At 34.2% G+C, this 23,300-nt stretch overlaps 2 protein-coding genes across 3 annotated transcripts; one reads left to right on the plus strand and one right to left on the minus strand.

Annotated features, from left to right (window-relative positions):
• Positions 1–2,991: 2,991 nt before the first annotated feature.
• Positions 2,992–11,677, minus strand: LOC128181125 (uncharacterized protein CXorf58-like). 2 transcript variants are annotated; one of them, XM_052849393.1, is made up of 11 exons: positions 11,492–11,677; positions 10,923–11,222; positions 10,567–10,666; positions 10,373–10,467; positions 9,734–9,845; positions 6,210–6,341; positions 5,615–5,690; positions 4,699–4,852; positions 4,312–4,456; positions 4,134–4,154; positions 2,992–3,473 (listed from the first exon to the last, which is right to left on the minus strand). In XM_052849393.1, the coding sequence occupies exons 2-11, from the start codon at positions 11,195–11,197 to the stop codon at positions 3,267–3,269; spliced, it is 1,317 nt and encodes a 438-aa protein (XP_052705353.1). In that variant the 5' UTR covers positions 11,198–11,222; positions 11,492–11,677; the 3' UTR covers positions 2,992–3,266. The 2 variants fall into 2 exon arrangements, with proteins under 2 accessions (XP_052705353.1, XP_052705355.1); XM_052849395.1 differs by lacking the exon at positions 4,134–4,154.
• A 24-nt stretch (positions 11,678–11,701) lies between these two features.
• On the plus strand, positions 11,702–22,686 carry LOC128181127 (intraflagellar transport protein 80 homolog). The gene is made up of 19 exons (XM_052849396.1): positions 11,702–11,813; positions 12,188–12,416; positions 12,698–12,808; positions 13,061–13,129; positions 13,537–13,646; positions 13,793–13,882; positions 14,005–14,142; positions 14,476–14,600; positions 14,808–14,981; positions 15,357–15,431; positions 15,572–15,735; positions 15,908–15,972; positions 16,079–16,214; positions 16,524–16,671; positions 17,790–17,961; positions 18,569–18,658; positions 18,871–19,043; positions 19,271–19,394; positions 22,064–22,686. The coding sequence occupies exons 1-19, from the start codon at positions 11,778–11,780 to the stop codon at positions 22,223–22,225; spliced, it is 2,391 nt and encodes a 796-aa protein (XP_052705356.1). The 5' UTR covers positions 11,702–11,777; the 3' UTR covers positions 22,226–22,686.
• The last annotated feature ends 614 nt before the right edge of the window (positions 22,687–23,300 follow it).

Below are 23,300 nucleotides of genomic sequence, written 5' to 3' on the forward strand. Positions count from 1 at the left end.
AGATTCCCCCTGTGACAAACATCGGGCCATTTGTCTGACTGTGGATATCAATGTTCGATGCTCTCGTTGATTAACTTCAAGAAAGAAAGTCGCGAGCGATACTTAATGCAATTATGATCCCCTCACTATAGGCGACAGCCACGCAGCGCTGTGGAAGAGGTGTCCACCAAAATAGGCGGATCGATCGGCATTAATTTTCCAAATATTTCTTCTTTTTTGTATTTACCAAATTATTAATATTGTCTATCTAAATTATGCATAATAATACCATAGTCATACTCCCGAGATTTAGTATTGGGAAACGCTGATAGATGTAGCGGAGTCCACGGGTTAAACAGCTTTATTGGCTTTTACGGGGATATCATTATTTTATAACATTGTCAACTTTTGTGATACGTGTTCATTATTCAATTTCTTGTCAGGATATGCGAGATCACAGAACACCATTCTGGCGCCCGTTGCCTGAACTATATAGACCAACACTGAACTAATATCCCGAAGTCTTATTTGGAAATCTTGAATTATTTGTAATTTGATTTCAGTACCGAAGAAAAAAAGATCAACCAATTGCTCATTTGCTCTTTATAAATCTCATGAGTCTGATATAGCTCAAACCCTCTATACAATCGGACGATGTGGAGTGTAAGGATTGTAAAAAAATGAATTGGTTTGTATCGAATTAACGGTAAAGAAATCAAATAAAATATTATGCATTATGAAAACTTTATCATGATACTTTACAGTGTAAGTATTTGTAGTTTAACTTCATTTGTCCTTGTTTCCGTCTCTTCATGTTGCTGAGAGGACATTGAGAATTGTACTTAGAATTGTACGTACATGTTGTACATTATTATAAAAACTTTTTATTGACTTTCTTTACCATGCTGTAAACCATAAAATACAAGAACAAAATCTTTTCTTGTAATCGTTATTGGAAAAGCCGCTACGGGATACCGCACGCTAAGCTGTATATACTGTATAAGGTTAACCCACAGGCTGTTTGATGTATGACATTCATACCATTTACTAATTACATGTGTATATATACGGCACTTCACCATAGGGAAACAGCCAGGGTTGACTGTAATTACATACTGCAGAGGGAGCATTCCTTTAATTCACGCTATATTGTTCTCCAGGTTGCATTACTAACTGAGAAAACTTTATTGAAGGCATGTTACATGCAGTCATACAGAATTGGTCACGCCGGAAGAAAATAGACATTTGATATTTGATTACCAGTCATTTAATGCAAACATTATATGACATCTTTCTTCTTGTATTGCTATTATCAGAAATAAAACTATGTACTTTAAACAAAGATGCACTATTAAAAGACATACCGCAATGCAATACAGTAAAACTTGATTATGGAGAGTCCTTGGGTTTTTCTTTATCCGAAATTCGCTAGATATAATTTCCGCGTACAACAAATTTATATTTTTCGCCTATAATGAATTTGTTATAGAAATTATAACAAATTAACAATATACATGTTACCCGTTATGAATACCAGACGATTTTATCAAATCATTAAATACAAAAAGTACAACGGAGAACTGGGTATATCAGATTGTAAAAAAATATTAATTCTTACGAAAAATAAGGTCAATTTTAATACTGTTAACTTCAAAAACTTTCAGCACTAGTAAATCATTTAAATTTCGTTATTTTTCAAGTTGATTGAACTCAAATCCAAGTTTAAGAACGATGTATATTGTATTTGTCCGAAATACCTGACGATGCCCTGGCTTTCTTTTACGATTTTGATATTTTACATGCAAAAAAAAACTATTGTTTATCAGTGTGATTATCAAAATGTGCAGTGAATTATTGAGTTTAAATATACATTTATTTAAAATCGAGCCTAGAATGCCGCTTCCAATTAGAGGCGCTGGATTTCAAGTTTTCGTAATGGCACCGGTTCTGACGGTTTCCTGGCATTTAAACTATCAAAATCGATAAAAAGGACAAGAAAACTTAAGTTATTTCAAACTTATTTGAATGAAGTTAGATCTTAAATCTTCATCATAAATGAATCGTCACACTTTTACTAGTTGGTGTAATGGTTGTTTTATTTTATTTATGCATTTATTTATTGTTTTATTTATTTTTGGCTTGTTTGTTTCACAATGCAGTTTCAAATGTCAACATGGACCAGCTATTGTATGCGCTTAGCTGAAACATTTGAGAGAAACAGAAATAAATGTCATCAAAAGTTTCAATCGACCAAGAAATACTGTTCCATAACGTATAGTACTGATGTACATTATCAAAAATTTAGTTTTACAGTCATGATCAATTTATTAATTTGTTTAGAGAAAAATGTAAATAGAAACATTAGAATGCTTTCTTTAATGGTTCATGCGGGTTATAAAAGTAGCAATCATTGCAGAAAAAAAAATTACATAACTTGATAACCTTCATTTCCCGCATTAAATCACCAAAGAAAGCATTTTATTGTTTAAGTATTTCTATATGATTATAGTATCTATCAGAGTAAAATACCAGTATAATAGAAAATGGGGTAAATACCGGTAGTAGAATGTGCAAACTGCATCGATTTGAATTGAATATGGTCGTCCTATTCAGTTACCTTGATTGATTATGCCACAATGTCACATGGAGAAAAAAAATGTGTAATTCCACTGTATCTTAATCTCACATAAATTTTTTTTGGTTCAGTGAAGAATAAACGTGGGCTTTCTGCAGGAGGAAAGTTGTTATGTGTATAGTTGGTAAAAGTTTAAGGAGGGATGGTAAGGAAGATAAAAATACTATACAGTATAACATACTTATAACAAAGTGCCAAGGATGTCTGATTTTACTTTGTTATAAGCGTAATTCATTATATTCTTAAAGTTTACATCATAAAATAAAGTCACAGGGAATGAAAATCACTTCACTGTTAGCATCAATTCATTATAAGGGTGTTCGCTATAACCATGTTTTACTGTACAACTTTTTCTGTTATTAAAAAACCCCATCATAATCACTTTTTCTTCTGTATTTTATTATAAACAAGAAAAACATAAAATGGTAAAAAAAATCCAGTAAAAAACATATACATGCATACAAATGGTTTAGTGTACACATATATGATTCCGTGTAGTATATAGTTCCTTAACAAATATCTAAATGCAAAAACACTGGAAGCAAGTGTTTGGTCCATAAAAACATTCAGTTCATTAAAACATCCTTTTCCAATTATGTGCTTTATTAGTGTTTCACATCTGCCCATTATAAACTTTGACCCTTGACCTGCCCTAGATCTGTATGGGTAGTCTGGGTGTGGCTATCAGGTCGTCATTGAAGGAGAGTTCCTGGGTCCACTCGTACAGTTTGCTGGCCTCCCTCTCCCATTCCTCACCCTCCTCACCATCCTCTCCCGTGATCCCGTACTTATCAAAGTAATCATCTGGCTCCTCGGACACTGCTGTCGGCTCACGCGAGTCCAAGAGTTTACTCCCCTCCTGAAAGGAAACATTGCTTGACAGTTACAATCCTGTAGACCCATATTTTCTTTTTCAAAAATGAGAAAGATGCAACTGAACTACAACAAAATAAAGCACAGCAAAGAAATTCATAGGAGTTTCAACACATGGCATAAGATATTGCAAGGGCAGGAATATAGCAAATAATAAAATTTATCTAAAACTTGGTCAATATTTTTTTATGGGGCTGTCATTTAGAGGAAAAATATTTCTGAATGAATATACATATGTATATATATTGTACATGTACAAATGCATTTAGATGTGTGTTTAATTTCATTAGAGTAGCAGGAAACTTTTATCAGAAATATTTGATATGTCAATAGATCTTCTATGCAAACTGAAAAAAAAAAAATCACTCCTTTCTATCAAGAAAATAGTTTGCAAATAAAATATCATGGCACAAATAATATGCTATACGAAATAACAAAAATGATATGGAGATCACGATCATAGAAGCATGAAAAAACTAATTGGACTGCAAGGATTGCTAATAAATGCATGTCATATAAATAAAGATAAAAAAGAATGTATGAAATAATAATAATCAACTTATCAGCTTTTGTCCATCAATAAATAATATATAAAACATTATATACAAGCGGTAACATTGCAGGAAACACATCTCTACATTCTTACCGAACTCGTTTCAGTTGAACTCTAGAAGAAAGGCAATCAAGTCCTCTTTGTTACATGGTCTTTTATTGATAATTGTAACAGAGATATTTCTCATAACCAGTGATACAATGTGATAAATTGAGTTGCAATACCAAACTTCTGATCACGTGTTAGAAAAACAGAGAATGATAAGACTTACTCGATCTAGACCGTACATCTTCCTGAGTTTGGAGGCTCGAGCTTTAGCCTGCCGGGACCGCCGACTTGAGATGGGATGACTTCCATAGCCAGACATTTTGGATTTGGGTGTAGTTAGAGGGGCTCCTACAGGTATGGACTCTGACCTGTTTTTATATAAGCAATTACATCAGGCCGTATCATTAAACATGTAAGTTTGATTTTTAAGGTGCATGCGTAAAAATACAAGTATTAATAGAACATGAACTTTTGTTAAGCAATTTTATTCAAAATTTTTTGTTGTTTAAATTACTGTATCATTTAATATGCAATTATTATTAGAGTATAAAAATTGCCAGCTGTTCAGTAATACTTAAAGTTGATACTTTTCACTGAAACCATAACCTACCGGAGAGTAGAAATGGCCCGTATATGTTGAACTTTGATCTCTTGTGACACAGGCCTTTGAACCAAGATAGGAATTTCCTGCCGTAGCCTGGGGGTGATTCTCTGATTGTACAAGTAGTCAATCACATCATAGAATATGGTCCGTCTCGAGAGAACTTTGAATAAAAAAATTTGTTGGTTTTAAAAACTTTCTGCTATTTACAATGCAACTTAGTTTATTGTGTTGCTACTGGTATTTAAAATATTGGTATTTTTTTTCAATTAAAGTTGATTGCTAAATTAGATTTTAAAATAAAAACTGTTTAACAAGAAACAAGGACTTATAGTCTTATATACCTGCCAGGCCTTTTTCTAAGAATTAGAATTGCTATACTGTGGAATCATTAGATTTCGTGGTGGCTCAATTTTCGTGGAATTCGTGGGTACCTCTTATTCACGAATTTACATCCTCCACGAATAAATAAATTGAAGTAATAAAGTAATGTTTCCTTTTGTAGATATAAGAGAATACACGAAATTACGTCTCCACGAACCTGTAAAATTCTAGCAATCCACGAAAATTGACCCCCACGAAAATTAATGATTCCACAGCATTTATGTGAACTTGACCTTGGCCAATGACCTCAGATTAGGGTTATGACAACCTCTCCCCATTCCAACCCTCAAAGAACCTTTATGTCAACTGTATAGGTTCTGCTTATAGTTTAATCATAAAAGTTTTTTTATGAGGTGCCAAATTCAAATGGACGGACATGGCCGGTGATTCTAATATAACCACCCCCCCCCCCACCCCCCCAAAAAAAATATTACCATGGAATGTGATTATGATTAAGGATAAATTTTAACCTTTTGATTAAAGTCTTTCCATTTTATTATTTTAAGATATTGCTCATGGACTTTTAGTGAACTTTACATACTGTCTAATGTGAGTTTTCTCCAGTAGTTTTCTTTGCCTCCCAGTGATGCCGGAGCTTCATCAACATTAGCAAGGTACTGAAAATAGAAGCATTCACTTTATCAATGTTAAGGCCTACATGATATCCTTACATTTGTGTAGAGTTAAAGGTCATTTGAGTTGTTTACAACTTTGTAATCAACTTTGTATTTTTTAAGTTTTTGTTTAAGAATGGATTCAAGGATCCTCGACACCCCGTGACTTCTACTTTTAATAAGAGTACTTCACAACAAGGCGATTTTAGCGCATTGTGAAACAGTTTATACCACCAGACTTTGTTGTGTATCTCTGTGGCGCAGTGGATGTTGCTTCGGTCTACCAACCCGCAGGTCACTAGTTCGAATACTGCATGGATTTTTATTTTCATGAATAGCAGTAAAATTTTAAAAAATGATTTTTTTCCTGAAACAGTGAATTTTTTTTGGTCATTCTCAAGTCAAACACATACTAAAAATCCATATCTTTAGGTAATTTTGAAGAATGGGCTTGTAGGCAGAATTTTTTCCAGGTGTGTTGAGGACCCTTAAGAAGTTGCTTCCCTTGAAAGATTTTTATACCTGCATGTAATCCTTTAAAGTCGTGACATCAATTTCATCGGTGACTCTGTACTGTTGGTTATACATGGCATCCTGTAGCATCTGATCATAGAATCTCCTGTTCCCCATGTGTCTCAAAGAGTCTTCAGAGGCCTGTCATAGGAATTTGTTATACATCATTAGGATTTATTAAAATTTCAATCATCCATTGGATGATACCACAATTATTGAATCTAAATATGATTTTAATAAAAGAAGATTTGCTATAATTTCTAAAAGATACAAAAAATGATAAACACTTCAATTAAGTTTGATGTGGTCAGATCAACATGCTTTGAGTAATAATTTTTTTAAAAATTTTTACGCAATTAACTTTACAATAAATAATATAAATGTAAAAATTAATAATATGATGAAGCATGTTTCACATTATCAAACATAGGTAATCACAGATTACAAAGCTCACCGAGACAAGACATCACCCTTATGAGACTTCATCTTTATGATACCACCTTTATCATATTAATAAAAATGAAAATCATACTTTATGATCTTGGATATTCATGGATTCTGTTTTGACTCAATATCGTATATCATCTGTTAAAAAATTGTATGATAATCATATGTTCATATGTTAATCAATACAATAATATAAAATTAAATATTGCATCCTATCATATTTACAACATATATCATATAATACAATAAAATACCATAATAAACAATGATGAGATATGATTTTGTAATGTATGATATGACATTGTATTGTATCCTGATACGTTATTGTATTTGATCACATAATACAATATCATAATATATAAAACAATATAGTATTATATTACAATATCATAATACATCATAACATAGAAACATATGATATTATATTGTATAATATAGTATGATACTGTATGATACTGTATCATTATTGATACATAATTTAATTCTGGTTGTAACGCGGCATTTGATTGGATAGAAAAATTTAGTTAAATTTGTATAACCTGGTTTGCACGTCACAAGACACGTCACAATGCACCAACGTACTAATTCACTTGACGTTACGTTTGAATTTTGAACAGATTTATATCATTTTTAAAAGGAAAACGGACTCAATTTGTACAGCAAATTCCAGAAAATTAAATTATAAGGAATGAACTCAATATCTTCCCAAGTTATACTCGTATAACCTGGGTTGGAGCAATTTACGCTTTTTTATAATCCGCTTCATTTGGGTTCATTTCTTAAATAATATGATATTGTATCATATGATACCATATAATTTGATACAACATTGAATCATATCAAATGATACAATATTATGTGATAAAGTAAAATATTAAATAAATTACAATATTATATAATACATATTGTATCATATGATACAATAATATATTTTACAATATCATACAATATATCATATTATAAAGCAATACCATATTATACAATATCGTATGATACAATATTATATAATATAACAGTATCATATTATACAATTTCATGTGATATAATTCTATATTACAGAAACTAATATCATATTATACAATATCGTATGACACAATATTATAGAATATACAATATTGTATCATAGGATACAATATTATATTTTGCAATATCTTATGTAATAGTACAATGTGATAAAATAATAAATTAATAATTCAATATAATAATACAATATTATACAATATTGTATCATAATACACAATACTATACATAACGATATCATGATACAATATCTTAACATAAAATATAAAAAAATTTATACAATATCATATCGTATCATATAACTTTTTATAATATTACTTATGATATTATACTGTATCATATTAAACAATATTGTTTCATACCATACAATACTATATCTTAGGAATCATGTTATATCATTTATCTATCTATCGAGCAGGTTTGAGTGAGGTAGGAGATTTCTTTAGCATCCTTGATAATGGAGATCAGGCTTTGCATCTGAAGCAACCTCTGCCTTTCATTTATAATATAGTTTAATCAACTATGCAAGCTATCATCTATAAAACATGTGACCTGTTCCAAAAAAACTAAACTTCATCCAGCATCCGAAACCTATGGCTCAGATTCAGCATTCAAGCCTGTCAGGTGCATCAGTATACATAAGATGCATCTCAATGCAAGTTTGGTGAAGTTCAGACCAGTAATAACTAAGATATCATCATCAGAGGGCACTAGCAATTAAAACCTTAACCTGCTCAAGCATCCGCAACCTATGGCTCAGATTCAACATCCATGCCTGTCAGGTGCATCTGTATCATAAGACACACCATCCATTCAAGTTTGGTGAAGTTAGGACTTGTAATAACTAAGATATATTTTTTAGCATCCTTGATAATGGAGATCAAGCTCTACATCAGAAGCTTCCTCTGTGATTCATTCATATTACAGTTTAATCAACTATGCAAGTTTGAAATAGTACTATTATCTATTAAAAATGTGACCTGTTCCAAAAAACTTAACCATATCCAGCATCTGAAACCTATGGTCCAGACTCAGCATTCAAGCCTGTCAGGTGCATCAGTATCATAAGACGCATTATCCATGGAAGTTTGGTGAAGTTAGGACAAGTAATAACTAAGATATAATCATCAGAGGGCATCTGTTTCAATAACTTTAACCAGCTCTAAAAACCTTAACCTCCTCCATCATCCGAAACCTATGGCTCATATTCAGCATTCAAGCCTGTCTGGTGCATCAGTATCATAAGACGCACCATCCACGGAAACTGGTGAAGTTAGGACAAGAAGTAACTAAGATATAATCATCAGAGGGCACCTGCAACAAAAACTTTAACCAGCTATAAAAACCTTAACCTCCTTCAGCATCTGTAACCTATACCTCAGATTCAGCACCCAAGCCTGTCTGGTGCATCAGTATCATAAGACACACCATCCATGCAAGTTTGGTGAAGTACAGACCAGCAGTAACTTAGATATTGCTATCAAAGGGCACCTGTAACAAAAACTTTAACCTGCTCCAAAAACCTTAACCTCCTCCAGAATCTGAAACCTATAGCTCAGATTCAGCACTCAAGCCTGTCTGGTGCATCAGTATCATAAGACACACCATCCATGCAAGTTTAGTGAAGTACGGACCTGCAGTAACTTAGATATTGCTATCAAAGGGCACCTGCAACAAAAACTTTAACCTGGTCCAACAACCTTAACCTCCTCCATCATCTGAAATTTAGGACTCAGATTAAGCATCCAAGTGTTTCAAGTCCATTAGTAGGTCCAGATACATCATCCATGCAAGTTTGGTGAAGATAGGACAAGTAATAGCTTAGATACAGGACCTGCAACAAAAACTTTAACCAGGTCCGGACGCCGACGCCGAGGGTATAGCATAAGCTCCCCCTGACTTTGTCTCGGTGAGCTAAAAAGCATTGTGCAAGTGAAAATCAATCCTTATGCTGGTGTAGTAAATACCTATCTACACATGTACCTCACAACAGAGAGAGAGAGAGAGAGAGAGAGAGAGAGAGAGAGAGAGAGAGAGAGAGAGAGAGAGAGAACTGTCATGCATACCTCAGAGGCTGGTTTGATCACTCGTTTTCCACTTAGGTATTTCACACCTTTTCCCTCTGTGTGAATAAATATCTTGAAGAAAATCATGGGAGGAAATTCTTGTCCACCAAATCTGTGTATGGGAATATGGGACAAGTATTGATAGATTTAGTCAACAAGAAAATCGACTACTACTTGTACAAACATTTGAAAACAAATGATCGATAAAAAATTTAAACAGCTAGTTTCAATAAACTTTTCTCTTCAAATTGAAGCAAAATCACAACTTCTATGAATGAAAATATATTTGTGAAAATATAAAATAATTATATTTGCAGTGTTCATCTAAACACTTAAATAATATATCATACATGTAGTATCTAAAAGAACTCAACTGTATAATTCATTAGAGGGGAGCACATAATGCAATAACAAATTCCTCTTCAATATAAGAATTCAAGGGTCTTTAATTTTTTATAAAGAAATTAACCCCTTAAGACATTTTTTCACAAAGAGGGACAGGATATTACTCCAAGATAAGCCTTAATGTTTGACTAAACAAAACATTTTTTCTGAGGTACCCTGAAATAACAGAGCTGAAATACATGTACCATCAAGACAGTGGAGTGTGTCATTAAGACAATGAAGTGTGTCATTTACCTGAATCTAACTCTGACTTGTTGAACTTTGTCAACAAGAAGTTCAGCCTCCTTGGGACAAACTTTCCTCAAGATCTCTTTAGATAAAGAATTTTCCTAAAATTGACAATTTTTATATTTAAAGAATTTATACATCAAAATCCTTATGTGCACGTATACCAGAAAAGTTTTGAATATGTATATAACTATACTCACTGCTGCACATACAGCATGTTTCAACAATCGGAACATTTGTTTGTCTCTGTAAGCGATCCACTGTCTCTCTATTATGGTAGCAGCAGCTTGCCTTATCAGTCTGTTCAAAATTGTTTAAAGCATGATAGATAAAACATATTGTTTACACAAAGTCAAGCTGAGAAAAAGTTAAAAAAAAATACTTTAGTGTGAGACAAGAGGATTTATATTAATGTGTGAGCTTGAATACTCCAAAAAATAAAAACATAAAAAAAGTTTTGACACCCTCTGTAGAAATGTAAAATAACCCAACATATTTTACTCAGTTCATTCAATGTTTGTGGATCTTTACAGAATTCATGAAAAGATAGTCTTACTCCATTTCTGATTTCTGAGGCTGGCGAAGACCTTTGCTTAAAGTGCTTTGATTTAGATTTGAGCGGCTTCCAGCTTGATAATCCTTTGAACTAATAGGCGTTGTTGTCAGTGCTCTATTCCCCACATCATCCTGTCCAGGAACATCCAGTCCAGGGCTTTTGGAGGGGGTTCCACCTCTTTTACTTGCTGCTGATGGGATTTTTACATTTATGGAAGTCCTGCTGGTCATGCTCTTGGCATCTGGACTCTTTGTTTCACTCCCCGATTCAGACATCTTTGAAGCAATGTTTCTTTTATTTCTTCAATAGAGAAAAATTGTTTTGCATTTACTTTTTTACGCAATCATATGTTTATGAGGCATCAAATAATAATGACTGTTGATATTGATGCATCTTGTACAAATATCACTCCCATTCAAACATGAATGACAATCAACAATTACTGGTTTCGTACAGATTACTGACTTTCTAGAAGCAAGAAATCAATACATTTTATTTCACGTGTGCATATATGAATAACACAACTGCGTGAACATAATCAATCGAGGAAATTCGGGATTGTTGCTTACCACAATTTCGATGTTCTTTACCATAACAAAATAGGCAAAAGTTCTAGGTATCTATATAAAACTTCATGTTGTGGTATTCCCCATTCAAAATAGCAAAGATTTAAGCAATGACATGATTGATTACTGATATTTTAGCGTTTCTATTATAAACATTTGCGAGAGCTTCCGTAGAAACCTGTCCCATAATACAATATTTTCAGATAGTGCGCATGCGTAGATACAAAATTCCAGACGGCGAATGTTTTGATGTTCTGTAACTAGTGTGAGGATTTTATGCTGCCGGAAAATGAGATTGAAAACTTCGTTACAGAAAGAAGCAAAGCATATCCTTTTTTCCAACAACTATTGTTTAATGTAGAAATGTATTTATAATTGTATAATAACTTTGATCTGGTGAAAAAAAAATGACATGGTGTTAAAAAGTGGTGAAGTTTTTACTAAAAACTCTTTACAAAATCCCCAAAATAACACACATGATATTACAAGCAAAATCCACTAAAAATTTTAGTGGATTTTGCTTGTAATATCATGTGTGTTATTTTGGGGATTTTGTAAAGAGTCTGTAAAATTACAAAACTCTGAGGACTTAACATAATATGTTACTGCTTGTTTATGTCTCATGTATATAAAGTAGATGTTTATGTTGAAATTTAAGACCTATTTCATTTTAACGCTGCATTCCTTAACACCATAGCACATTCAGAACTTGTTAGTTGTGTTGGATGGACAACACCAGATGAATGTTACTCTGGAGCAGACGACCACCTTGTTTTGAAGTGGAATCTGAATTCAAATGAAACAACAACATTAGTCAAACTGCCAGAAGATGTGTTCCCGACAGATATGCACTGGTTCCCGAAATCAGCGGCAGGGGGAGGGGCTGGCAAAAAGGGATCAGACCTGTTTGTGCTCACTTCTACTGATGGTAATTCTAATAAAATTTCTGTTGGGTTTTTAACCTTTTTCAGGATTTGACAGAAACTTTGATTAATATATTAATTGTGCATGGATCTATAGAAATGTATACTAACTGTTGATGTTTTTGTTTGCCCACTCTATAGAAAAAGATCAAAACTTTGACAGTTATAAGTACTTTTCTATTTTATCCTGATACTTGTTTGATAATGGTAATTGCATGTCATTGTTTGCAAATGTTTTTGATGTTCATTGACCTACAAATAGTTTCGATTCACTATATCTTTGTAGGAAAGTTCCATTTGATCAGCAGATCTGGAAGAGTAGAGAAAAGCATTGATGCTCATAAAGGAGCTGTTTTGTCTGGCCGTTGGAGTTGGGATGGAACTGCCCTGGTTACAGGTATGTCATAATGAAGATAAAATCCTTTATAACTACAGTCACTGCCACTTTACAAAAAAATGTTTTACAAAATTTACTTTATGATTGAATTGTTAATTGGGGTCTTGTTTTCAATGATGAATATATACCAACAAGTATAGATGTGATTTACTGCAGGTTATTGATAATGATTAGCTTATAAGTAACTGTTGTATAAATTTAATAACATTTCGAATATCTTATATGTGTAACCACTTGTATTTACCATTGTAGCGGGTGAAGATGGACAAGTAAAAATCTGGTCTAGAAGTGGCATGTTGAGGTCTACTCTAACACAGAACAGTAAGTAGTTACTGATCACAATATTCAGTGTCTGAGAGCTGTGAGCTACTCTAACACAGAACAGTAAGTAGTTACTGATCACAGTATTCAATGTCTGAGAGCTGCAAGCTAATCTAACACAGAACAGTAAGTTGTAACTAATCACAGTATTCAATGTCTGAGAGCTGTGAGCTTCTCTAACACAGAACAGTAAGTAGTTAACTGATCATAGTATTAAGTGTCTGAGAGTTGCAAGCTACTCTAACACAGAACAGTAAGTAGTAACTGATTACAGTATTCAGTGTCTGAGAGCTGTGAGCTACTCTAACACAGAACAGTAAGTAGTAACTGATGCCAGTATTCAATGTCTGAGAGCTGGTGTAACAAGTGAGGAGGTTGCTAAATTATGTATACCTATTTAACTGCAGGTAACACAGTGTATGGTGTTGCATGGGGACCAGACTCTGATCAAGTTCTATTTACCAATGGGAGACAACTTGTCATCAAGTCACTGCAGGCAAATGCTAAACCCACAATGGTAAGTTGTTTAATTAACAACTAAAGCTGTGTACTTCATAAATCATCATCCTTTATGTACCTGATCTCAAAGGTGGGATATATAACTTCCAAACAAAGTCATTTATATGTTATTGTCGGTCACTTGAGGTTTTTTTTTCTCCTCAGTGGAAAGCCCATGAAGGTGTCATATTAAATGTTGACTGGAACCCTGTAAACAACCTCATTTTGTCAGGAGGAGAAGATTGTAGATACAAGGTTTGTTACTGAACTGTCCCATTTTTCATGAACAGTATATGATTTAGTCTTATTCAGTAAATGTGCTTCTTTAGGTTTAGATTTGCAATCTTTTCTGTTCATACACTGGTCCTTTTGTTAAGGTCTGGGACACATACGGGCGCATTATGTACAGCAGTGCTGCCCATGACTACCCAATCACCTCATTAGCCTGGACACCCAATGGAGAACTATTTGCTGTCGGCTCCTTCAACACACTTAGACTCTGTGATCAGGCAGGGGTGAGTAATCAAACAATTGGTACTGTTAATCATTCTAGAGTTGTGCTCAGTGTTTCATTGCTATCATTTGCAAATTTAGAAAGAGTTGTTATTGAGATGAAATGTGAGAATTTTATAAAATGCTTTAAAATAGTTGCAGTACATGTATTGCTCTGGTAAAATATGATATTGTTTGATAAACATAATTTTAATATGTGCCATCTAAAACTATGCCAAACTGAATTGAATTGCTCTTCTAAAGAGCATTTTGCAGTTATCTTTAAAGTCTAATTACTGGATACAGTTGTATAAGTATTTGTGATTTAGTACCTGTGTATTATTTTAATGTTGTAGTGGTCCTACTCTCTGGAGAAACCAAACACTGGTAGCCTGTTCAAATTGGCATGGTCCAGTGATGGAACACAGGTAGCAGGTGCTTGTGGCAATGGACAGGTACTGATAGCCAATGTCATTGAAAAGTAAGTATTAAGCAGTAACTACTACAGCACATGTGTGACTATAAGCTACTATAAAGAAAAAATTATATTTCAATGTCAGTAGCTACTTGGCACATGTGTAACTTAAGTTATACTCCTAAAAAACCATTATTCAGTTATTGTGTGAACTTTTGTCATACAGTTGTGCAATTTCAGTGCTTCAGGTTAATCTTTGTTTGTGTATTGTAGGAGACTGGAATGGAAAAATTATGAGGCAGTGGTTGTAAGCAGCAAACAAATCCATGTCAGAAATGTGATGAATGAAGCTTTGGAAAAACTGGACTTCAGAGACCGGGTCATCAAAGTCTCGCTGTGTTTCAATCATCTTGTGGTGGCCACAGCGTCACAGTGCTACATTTACAAGTGTGTTTTATTCTTTACTGATTGAGTTTGTGTATATAAACACAAAACAAAATATGAGGGTTTTTTCCCAGTTTTCAAAATTTGCAAGAGCAAAGTAAATAATATTTTTATTTGTACATGTCACTTTTTGTAATTTCACTTTTTTGGGGGGGGGGGGTATAGTTCAGAATTCTAGATATAATTATGCATGCTTTATTAAATTTGCTACATAAAAAAGATACTTAAAAAATGTACAAAAAATATCATTTGAAATTGAGAAAAATAAATCCTTCAACATAATGTATCACAAGTTATCAAAATAAAAAATGTTCATGCATGAGAAAAAAGATTTTCAATCTATACAGTACTTACCAGAGATTTTTATCTTCACTTCAGCACAAAGAATTGGAATACTCCTATGATTTTTGATTTGAAGGAAGGCAACATATCACTGATTCTTCAAGCAGAGAAGTAATTTTCCATAAAACTTTTACTCATTATGTATAAGTGTGTGTTGTTTTTATTTCATTTCTCATTTCTTAAGTCAAAGATGAAAGCTCTTCTTACAACATATAAACAATAGAGAAAACATGTATATTCTTTTATTTTAGACACTTTATGCTGGTGGACAGCTCCAATGTGTACATCTACTCCTATGATGGTCGGATGGTCTGCTCTCCTAAGTATCCGGGAATGAGGGCAGATATATTGAATTATCAAACAGTATCTCTGAGTAATGACACAGTAGCAATTAGAGACAAAACAGACGAAAAAGGTACCAGCACACCCTTTATAAAAGATTATATCATGAGAAATGTATCTTATTTTTAAAGTTTAAGCTTAAGAAAAATAATGCTCCATAGTAATTTTTTCATTAAAAATTGATTATTAAATAGGCAAATACTGTTCCTATGAACTGTTTAGAAGACAATCGTTTTTCTTTGTAGTAATTTACGTCTTTGATGCACAAAATGGAAAACCATTGGGAGACGGAAAACCTATTACACACAAAGTACATTACCACATCACTGTCATAGTGTTTCCTTTAAGCTTCAGAAACGGTCAGTGAGATTTGTCTCTATGCTCTATATGTCTCATCACTGGTCGTTGTTTTACAGTTGGAGGTGATGGAGATCGCTCTGGACCAGTGTGGACCGGCAACAGAGAGGAGACTGGCCATCATTGACAAAAACAGAGACCTGTACCTGACCTCTGTCAGAGTGTTCGGCTCCGAGAGGAAGTCCAACAAGTTAGGTAGGGGTTGTTGTTTATGAACATTGTAGAATACCATACATCATGGTGGACGGGTTGCGATTATTTTTTTTTTTTTGCTATGTATCAATAATAATTATTTTACTGACAAATTTTTAAAATGAAACTCCCCCTTCCAAAAATCAGTAAGTAAAAGGAAATGTACCAGGTATACACAGAATTGTTTGAAACAAGGGTGAGGTTTTAACCTATGAACGTGTACATTTTGATTGGACAGGGAGTTTTGACATCGGAAGTCATCCATCTATGAGTGTAATTGTTTGATAGGTGAGAATACTTGTTGTTATACAGGAAACATGATACAGTCCCTGTGTTGGAATGACTCGGCCAACATGTTAGCTGCTCTAGCCGATGGGAAATTCACCGTGTGGTATTACCCCAACACGATCTACGTGGACAGAGACCTAGCCAGCCGCACTGTGTTTGAGAAGGAAGCAAGGTATGAATTATAACGGCATCTGTATCTCATCATGATTATAGAAAGTATTCTGAATTCTTCATCATGTTAATGTGTAATATAAAACTTGTGTGTATTTAACTTACAATGCTAACCAAATGTTAACATTTAAATCTGCTCTTCATCAGTAAGAGGTAAGATAAATTCACTTTAGCTCATTTAATCACATATTATTAGTTGTTTAGCTGCTCTCATTTGAAAACTAGGAAATAGAATAGATTTGTATCAATACCATTACATATACTGGTACATGAATAACTTATATATGTACACTTTTCTGTTGGTTCTATGGTACATAGTTTTCAGTCACCAAAGGCTGCACAAGGTTACATGGTATCTTCCAATCCTGATTTAATATTCTTCTATACTCTGGGAATCCTAGTGGGTTGTTTTATTGTAATACAAATATAGCACATTGGAAAAGGTGACATCTACAGTGTTCATTTAGTTTCTAAATATCTGTCAATGATATACATTAGATTCACTCATTGATCGGTATCTAAAGGTAATTTGATAACATTGTATGTACATGTATGTTGATGACACTGATTGATTATTCAAATTTAGTTTGAACATTATTTTTGTGTCTTTAAAAATATATTTTATATACAATATAGTGCTTTGCATGTCTTTTAGGATATAGTTTAAATCTTTGTTTTAAATAAGAATGCATGGTTATTTTTTATTTCATAATTTATGAAAATTGCTAATACATGTACCTTTAAAAAAAAATTTTATTTTTTTTTTTACATGTGAAATGAATATAAACAAATCCATTGCTTCTCATAGCACATGAGAGAAAGAAAATGATCATGATATAAAAATGTCTCCCAAGAGATCAAATGTTATCTCTTGATCTTTATGAGATCAATTTTGGGTTATTTCTTGTACTGTCTCATTCATTCGCAGTAACACAGAGCAAATAAAAATTTAGTATCAATAGGTTAAGTGACAAATTAAACTTTTTCACAGATAAAGGGAGTTAACTTTTAGTAATAAGATAGTGACTGTTGTAGATATAATTTACCAGTAGATAATCCTCTCTTTTAAAAGTTAGAAAAAAACCTCCTATGTTTATGCACTAATGTTTATATTTTTAGTGAATTTGGTAAAAATCCACAGTTATTAAACTTCATTGGAAACCACATCATCATTCGTCGAGCAGAGGGTTCGCTAGTAGGCACAGGAATCTCTCCATACCCGGCCATCTTACACAGCTATGTACAAAGCTCTCGCTGGGATGATGCTGTACGGCTATGTCGATTTGTGAAGGTAGTCATGTATTCTTTCTCTTAATAAATTTTGCTCTATAAAGATAATAATCTTTTCATAATTATGCCCCCCTTTGAAGAAGGGTCGGTCCACCAATAGTTTCCGTTCATTTTCTTCGCAGAGGTTGCACGTATTGAAATGAAATTCGATATAATAATATATCCAGGTCAAGTTCAATTTTGGGTACGATCGATCAATATTCGACAGAGTTATTCTCTTGGACTAAAAATAATTCCGCTTATTTGCAGTTTCCATTCATTTTCTTTGTAGAGGTTGCACATATTGAAATGAAATTCGGTATACAGATTTACCACAATAATGTATAGGTTAAATTTGATTTTGGTTACAATCAAGCAATTTTCGACAGAGTTGTGCCCCTTTAACTTAGAAAAATTCCAATTATTTGTAGTTTCCGTTCATTTTTCTCATGGATGTTTCCAAGGGAGATGGACATAAGTGTTTCACACACATCTCTTGTTTAAAAATGAAGTAATTTCACTTTTGACTGTAACATAACATTGACCATACATGTATATATATATATGTATATATATTTTTAAAATGTTTGCATATATATACATGTTAAACTTTTGTGTGTACTGTACAGGATGATGTGTTGTGGTGTTGTTTGGCTGCCATGTCTGCCTATGCCAAGGAGTTAAATACAGCAGAAATAGCCTATGCTTCTATCAAAGAGGTATGTCAGTCTTCTTGATTGGTGAAATATGCTCATCTAACCCAAGTACTAGCTTTAAAAGGCTCATTTGCATGCTTAAAATTCAAAATCAAGAATTAAGGACATTTCTGTGAACTCACACAATCTTTTATTTCTAATCTTACCCATGTAAATTGACATCATAAAACATGTATCTATTTATTAAATGATAAGTATATATGTCCTACATGCAGGCTGAGAAGGTGCAGTTTATAGTCAACATTAAGGACATTCCAGTGAAGGAGGCACGAAATGCTGAGATGGCCCTCCTGTGTGGGAGCCCCCAGGATGCCGAGTCCATCTTACTGACTGCTGGACTCATCTTCAGGGCAATCATGCTCAACATTCAACTCTACAACTGGGACAGGTAACAGACAAAGATATGATTGGATTACTTGAAGAATTTTTCTACATTTATGCTCATTTTTAAATAGAAATAGTTTTGAATGAGATAAAAAAATAAATAAATTCATATGCATGTTTATCTCTCACAATTTTGACATTTGGTGCTATGTTCTGTTTTGTATTGAGGTAAGAAATAGTAGGTACAGGTAAATCTAATGGCTATATATGCTATGACTTGCTTATTCACAGGGCTTTGGAGTTAGCAGTAAAGCACAAAACCCATGTAGACACAGTACTGGGATACCGACAGAGATACCTTGAGAGGTTTGACAAAAAGGAGAAAAACAAGCGGTTCTTACAGTACAGTGAAGGGGTAGGTGTCTAAGCCCTTTACTTAGATTTTTATTGAAATGTACTCATAAAAAAATCTTAGGACTTGATCATTTAAAAACTCTATGTTCATGAACATTTTTCAAACACAGCAACAATCAGAGAGAAAGTTGTGCTGCAAAATGAATTGTTACAAAGACGTTACATGATTAATCTACAAGAAATTCAAAATTCAAATGACAATTCATTAAAATAAGTAATGTGTTATGATTAGTCTAAAAGAAATTCAAAACATGATGTGTTTTAAAATAATCAATAACTGTAACTATCAATTATTATGAAAAGAATGAGTAACAGTAAAATTGTATTTTACAAATGTACTGTGGAATCATTAGAATTCGTGGTAGCTCAACTTTCATGGTATTCCTGGGTAGCCCTCCCCCACGAATTACAATCCTCAACGAAAACAATTTTAGAAAGAGTTATCTTTGTTACTGAAACAGTAACCGACGCATCCACGAAATAACATCCCCCCGAATGAGCAAAAAAGTCATAATCCACGAAAATTGGCCCCCCACGAATATAAATTATTCCACAGTATCTGATGTTATCGTTTATTAATTGAATATTGCAGCCAACTACATTCTTTGCCATTGCCATTTCTTCTTCCTGATTGACTTCCAGCCAATAGTAATTAATAACACCAATAGTATGTTTAGATATTTATTACTGAAACAACCATAAAAAAACACATACATAATAGTTGGATTGAAATGGCCGCAAATTTTGCAGGAGTCAAGGGAGACAACTAGGATACCTTAACAAAATGGGCAAGCTAGTGGCCTCGCTTATGCGAGTGCCATGAAACCCCATGCCTGACACGCATGGTGGCTAGGCACACAAGCTGCACAGCTTTTACACCCTGCCTCTGGCTTGCTACCTGGTTTAACTTTTTAACACCACCAGCTTGTAGCCTCTCCTCCTTTTTATAGAGGTAGAGGGGGTCTGAGCACTGAAATGCTGCAGACCCCAAGCAGTCTAGGAACACATTACACACATTTGCTCAATGGCATTTAACTTCCATGTTAACACACCGCCATGAGACCCCCTCATGCTTTATGCAGATGAGCAGAGACAACCAGGTTAAGCCAGTGCCCTTGACGGCCTTTAATGTTTCCCTGACTCCTCCCCCATAAAGTTGCGACAAAATAAATACCCCAGCAATTATGTGTATTTACTGATTTCTGAAGTTGTGGATTAAATTAAATGTTGGAATGAATAAAATTATCTTCGCACAAGAGTCGTAAGTGTTTAAAGCCAGGAGCTCCGCTTGAAACAGTCCACTGCAATGTAAAAACCTAAAAATAAAATAAAAGTACCTGGCACAGATTAGGTGAACAACACAGCTAAATTGTTAGACTTGTTAAAATTGGGAGGGTGGGTGGGAAATTTTTCCTTTGTGTTGCTTTCCTGGCCAGATGGTAGACAGGAAGAGGAAGTTGCTAGCTTAGATAACTCTTACTGATGCTGACTATCTTACATTAATTAACCTGTACCTAGTTAAGTCCTCCACTGTGAGACAATGCTATTCAATCAATTAAAAGAGATTATCTCATATTTTACCTTGATTAAAATGATAGCAATACTGAATTGCAGTAGATGTGCTGTTCTCCCCTGAAAATTGCTTAGCATTGTTGACCTGAGCTTTACTTTCGGAACCAGCCTGACCTGTCACATATAAAAGCCAAAATTCGTGATTGATTACGCCCCAAGATGATTTGGGTTGGCTGGCTTTACGAAGACGATACTGTTCATCGTACTTAAACCAACCTTGCGATCTAGCTGCAGCTAGTCTGATATCGCGCATGTATTTTAGCATCTCCTGTGCCCTGGTTCTGAATTTTTCTAACATTACGCTCATGAATATCATGAAAGCATCAGTCCATTTGTCTATTGTGAGGTAAGGGCCAACATTTGCCTTGACAATGCAGAATTTCCCATCTCTAATTTTTATCTCTCCTTGACCCCCCAAACTGTTGTTAATTTCTTTGGCCGATTTTAATAATAAACTTAAATCAATAAACTGTCCCTCCCAAATTTTTTGTTTTAATTTTAAGGGCACATGCTGCCCTACATTGTCGAAACAACTAATTTCGGGAACTGGAGTGAAGTCAGAAAGATTGAAATCCAAAGAAAAGCTCGAGTTCTCAAAATTACCCATATTGGGGAGCCCAAAGTCCTCAGTTCCGCTCTCGTGGTCACTCACATCTGGTGGTGGCTGTTGTTGGGGTAGGGGGGCATCCTGGTGGCTGGCCTCAGCCTGAGGCTCGGTATAGCCGGGCTTTTTTTGCCTTTGGAGATGGCGAGGCTTTTTATAGCCCCTGCCCCTAGCCGGGGAGATCATGCCCCCCCTCTCCAGAGTTCTGCTTCGTTTCGGAGGCATGCCGGGTTGGTGATGTGGAAGGATTGAGATGAATCAAAATTTTTCCTTTGTGTTGCTTTCCTGGCCAGATGGTAGACAGGAAGAGGAAGTTGCTAGCTTAGATAACTCTTACTGATGCTGACTATCTTACATTAATTAACCTGTACCTAGTTAAGTCCTCCACTGTGAGACAATGCTATTCAATCAATTAAAAGAGATTATCTCATATTCATTTCAATAATCTGTATTAATGTGACAGATCATATATCATTTGTTTTGTTTGTTGATAGATTGAGATTGACTGGGAGAAGATTGATGCTAAAATAGAAATGGAGTACCAAAAGGAGAGAGAACGCCCAGAAAGAACCCCCGCCCCCTCAGCGGCTAGCTCAGGCGATAGACCAGAGAGGTCAGAAAGACCCAGGGGGCGGTCACAGATCTCTGGCCACTGAGTGTGGGCAAGGTCTAGTAGAGACGACTGTGATAGATTTATTTATATGTGGACATTTGAAGGTTGAACAGGTTAAGTGTTGTTCAACTGTTTTATGAGGATCATGGAACCACAGATGTGCTGACTTTTACATTATTATTCCGTCCATTCCAGACAGCTCTTTGTTTTTATTCCTTTGTGTGAAGGGAAAATGAAAGTAATAAATATTGAATGAATGGTACATTTTGTTAAATATATGCTTACAGCTCTCGGACTGTTTAATCAAAGGAAACGCATTAAACAAACGTGTTGATGTAGTTCCTGATCTGATTTTATATTGGCAGTTCAATGCTAAGCTGTGAAAACATAATGTTTCAGTTTATAATTATATAAAGTAGGGCAAGTTAAACATGCATGGGACACATACCTTGGATCGACAACTTTGGTTATAAAAATACAAATAAATGTGCATGCGCTCATGTGTTGTTTCGTATATTCCTGAATTAGAACTGATGAACTTTATCATTAATAAGAAATTGATTGTCAGATTGTCAAAGAAATAGCAATAGTGGCATCGTAAAATGACGTCCAATAAAGCATTACTTGAATTTTGTGAATTAGTGAAAATGCACCCCCTAAAATGATTAGAAAGAAGTATGTTTTGAAACAAAATTTGATTAAAATACATGCAAGTCCAAGTTTCTGTAGGAACTGGCACGATAGAGGACCCCTCGTGATAAATATTCCTTTTAACAGAAGCATTACGGTAGTTTAAATTCCTGACTTTAATAGATTTGAGGATTTACATTAAATTTAAAGAAATCTAAATACTAGTAGCAAATGAATAAATTTATTTTTTGCATTAAAACCAGAAAATGTTGTCATTTTTAAACTCTACTGTGCATGGATGAACTTGAAAAAGTATGTGATATATGGAGTGTATTTCCTCCATGGCATCTTGAATCCACTGTGAGAGCCAACAACACAGTAGACCTTTCGGTCAAGTGACCTGTGATGGATGAGGGTATTACGGCATGTATTTTTTTTCCTAATTTGGACAAAGCTATTTCTCATACATTCAAAACGATATTTAAAAC

This window comes from Crassostrea angulata, chromosome 4 (genome assembly GCF_025612915.1).
Source record: "Crassostrea angulata isolate pt1a10 chromosome 4, ASM2561291v2, whole genome shotgun sequence".
Lineage (NCBI taxonomy): Eukaryota > Metazoa > Mollusca > Bivalvia > Ostreida > Ostreidae > Magallana > Magallana angulata.

Coding starts and splice junctions, on each gene's coding strand:
- LOC128181125 (XM_052849393.1), bottom strand. CDS start 11,197: ATGTCTGAATCGGGGAGTGAAACAAAGAGTCCAGATGCCAAGAGCATG. Junction 10,667..10,922: donor CCTCAGAAATCAGAAATGGA/GTAAGACTATCT, acceptor AATTTTGAACAG/ACTGATAAGGCAAGCTGCTG. Junction 5,691..6,209: donor CTTTAAAGGATTACATGCAG/GTATAAAAATCT, acceptor TTCTATTTTCAG/TACCTTGCTAATGTTGATGA.
- LOC128181127 (XM_052849396.1), top strand. CDS start 11,778: ATGAGATTGAAAACTTCGTTACAGAAAGAAGCAAAG. Junction 14,601..14,807: donor ATAGCCAATGTCATTGAAAA/GTAAGTATTAAG, acceptor TGTGTATTGTAG/GAGACTGGAATGGAAAAATT. Junction 15,432..15,571: donor CTGATTCTTCAAGCAGAGAA/GTAATTTTCCAT, acceptor CTTTTATTTTAG/ACACTTTATGCTGGTGGACA.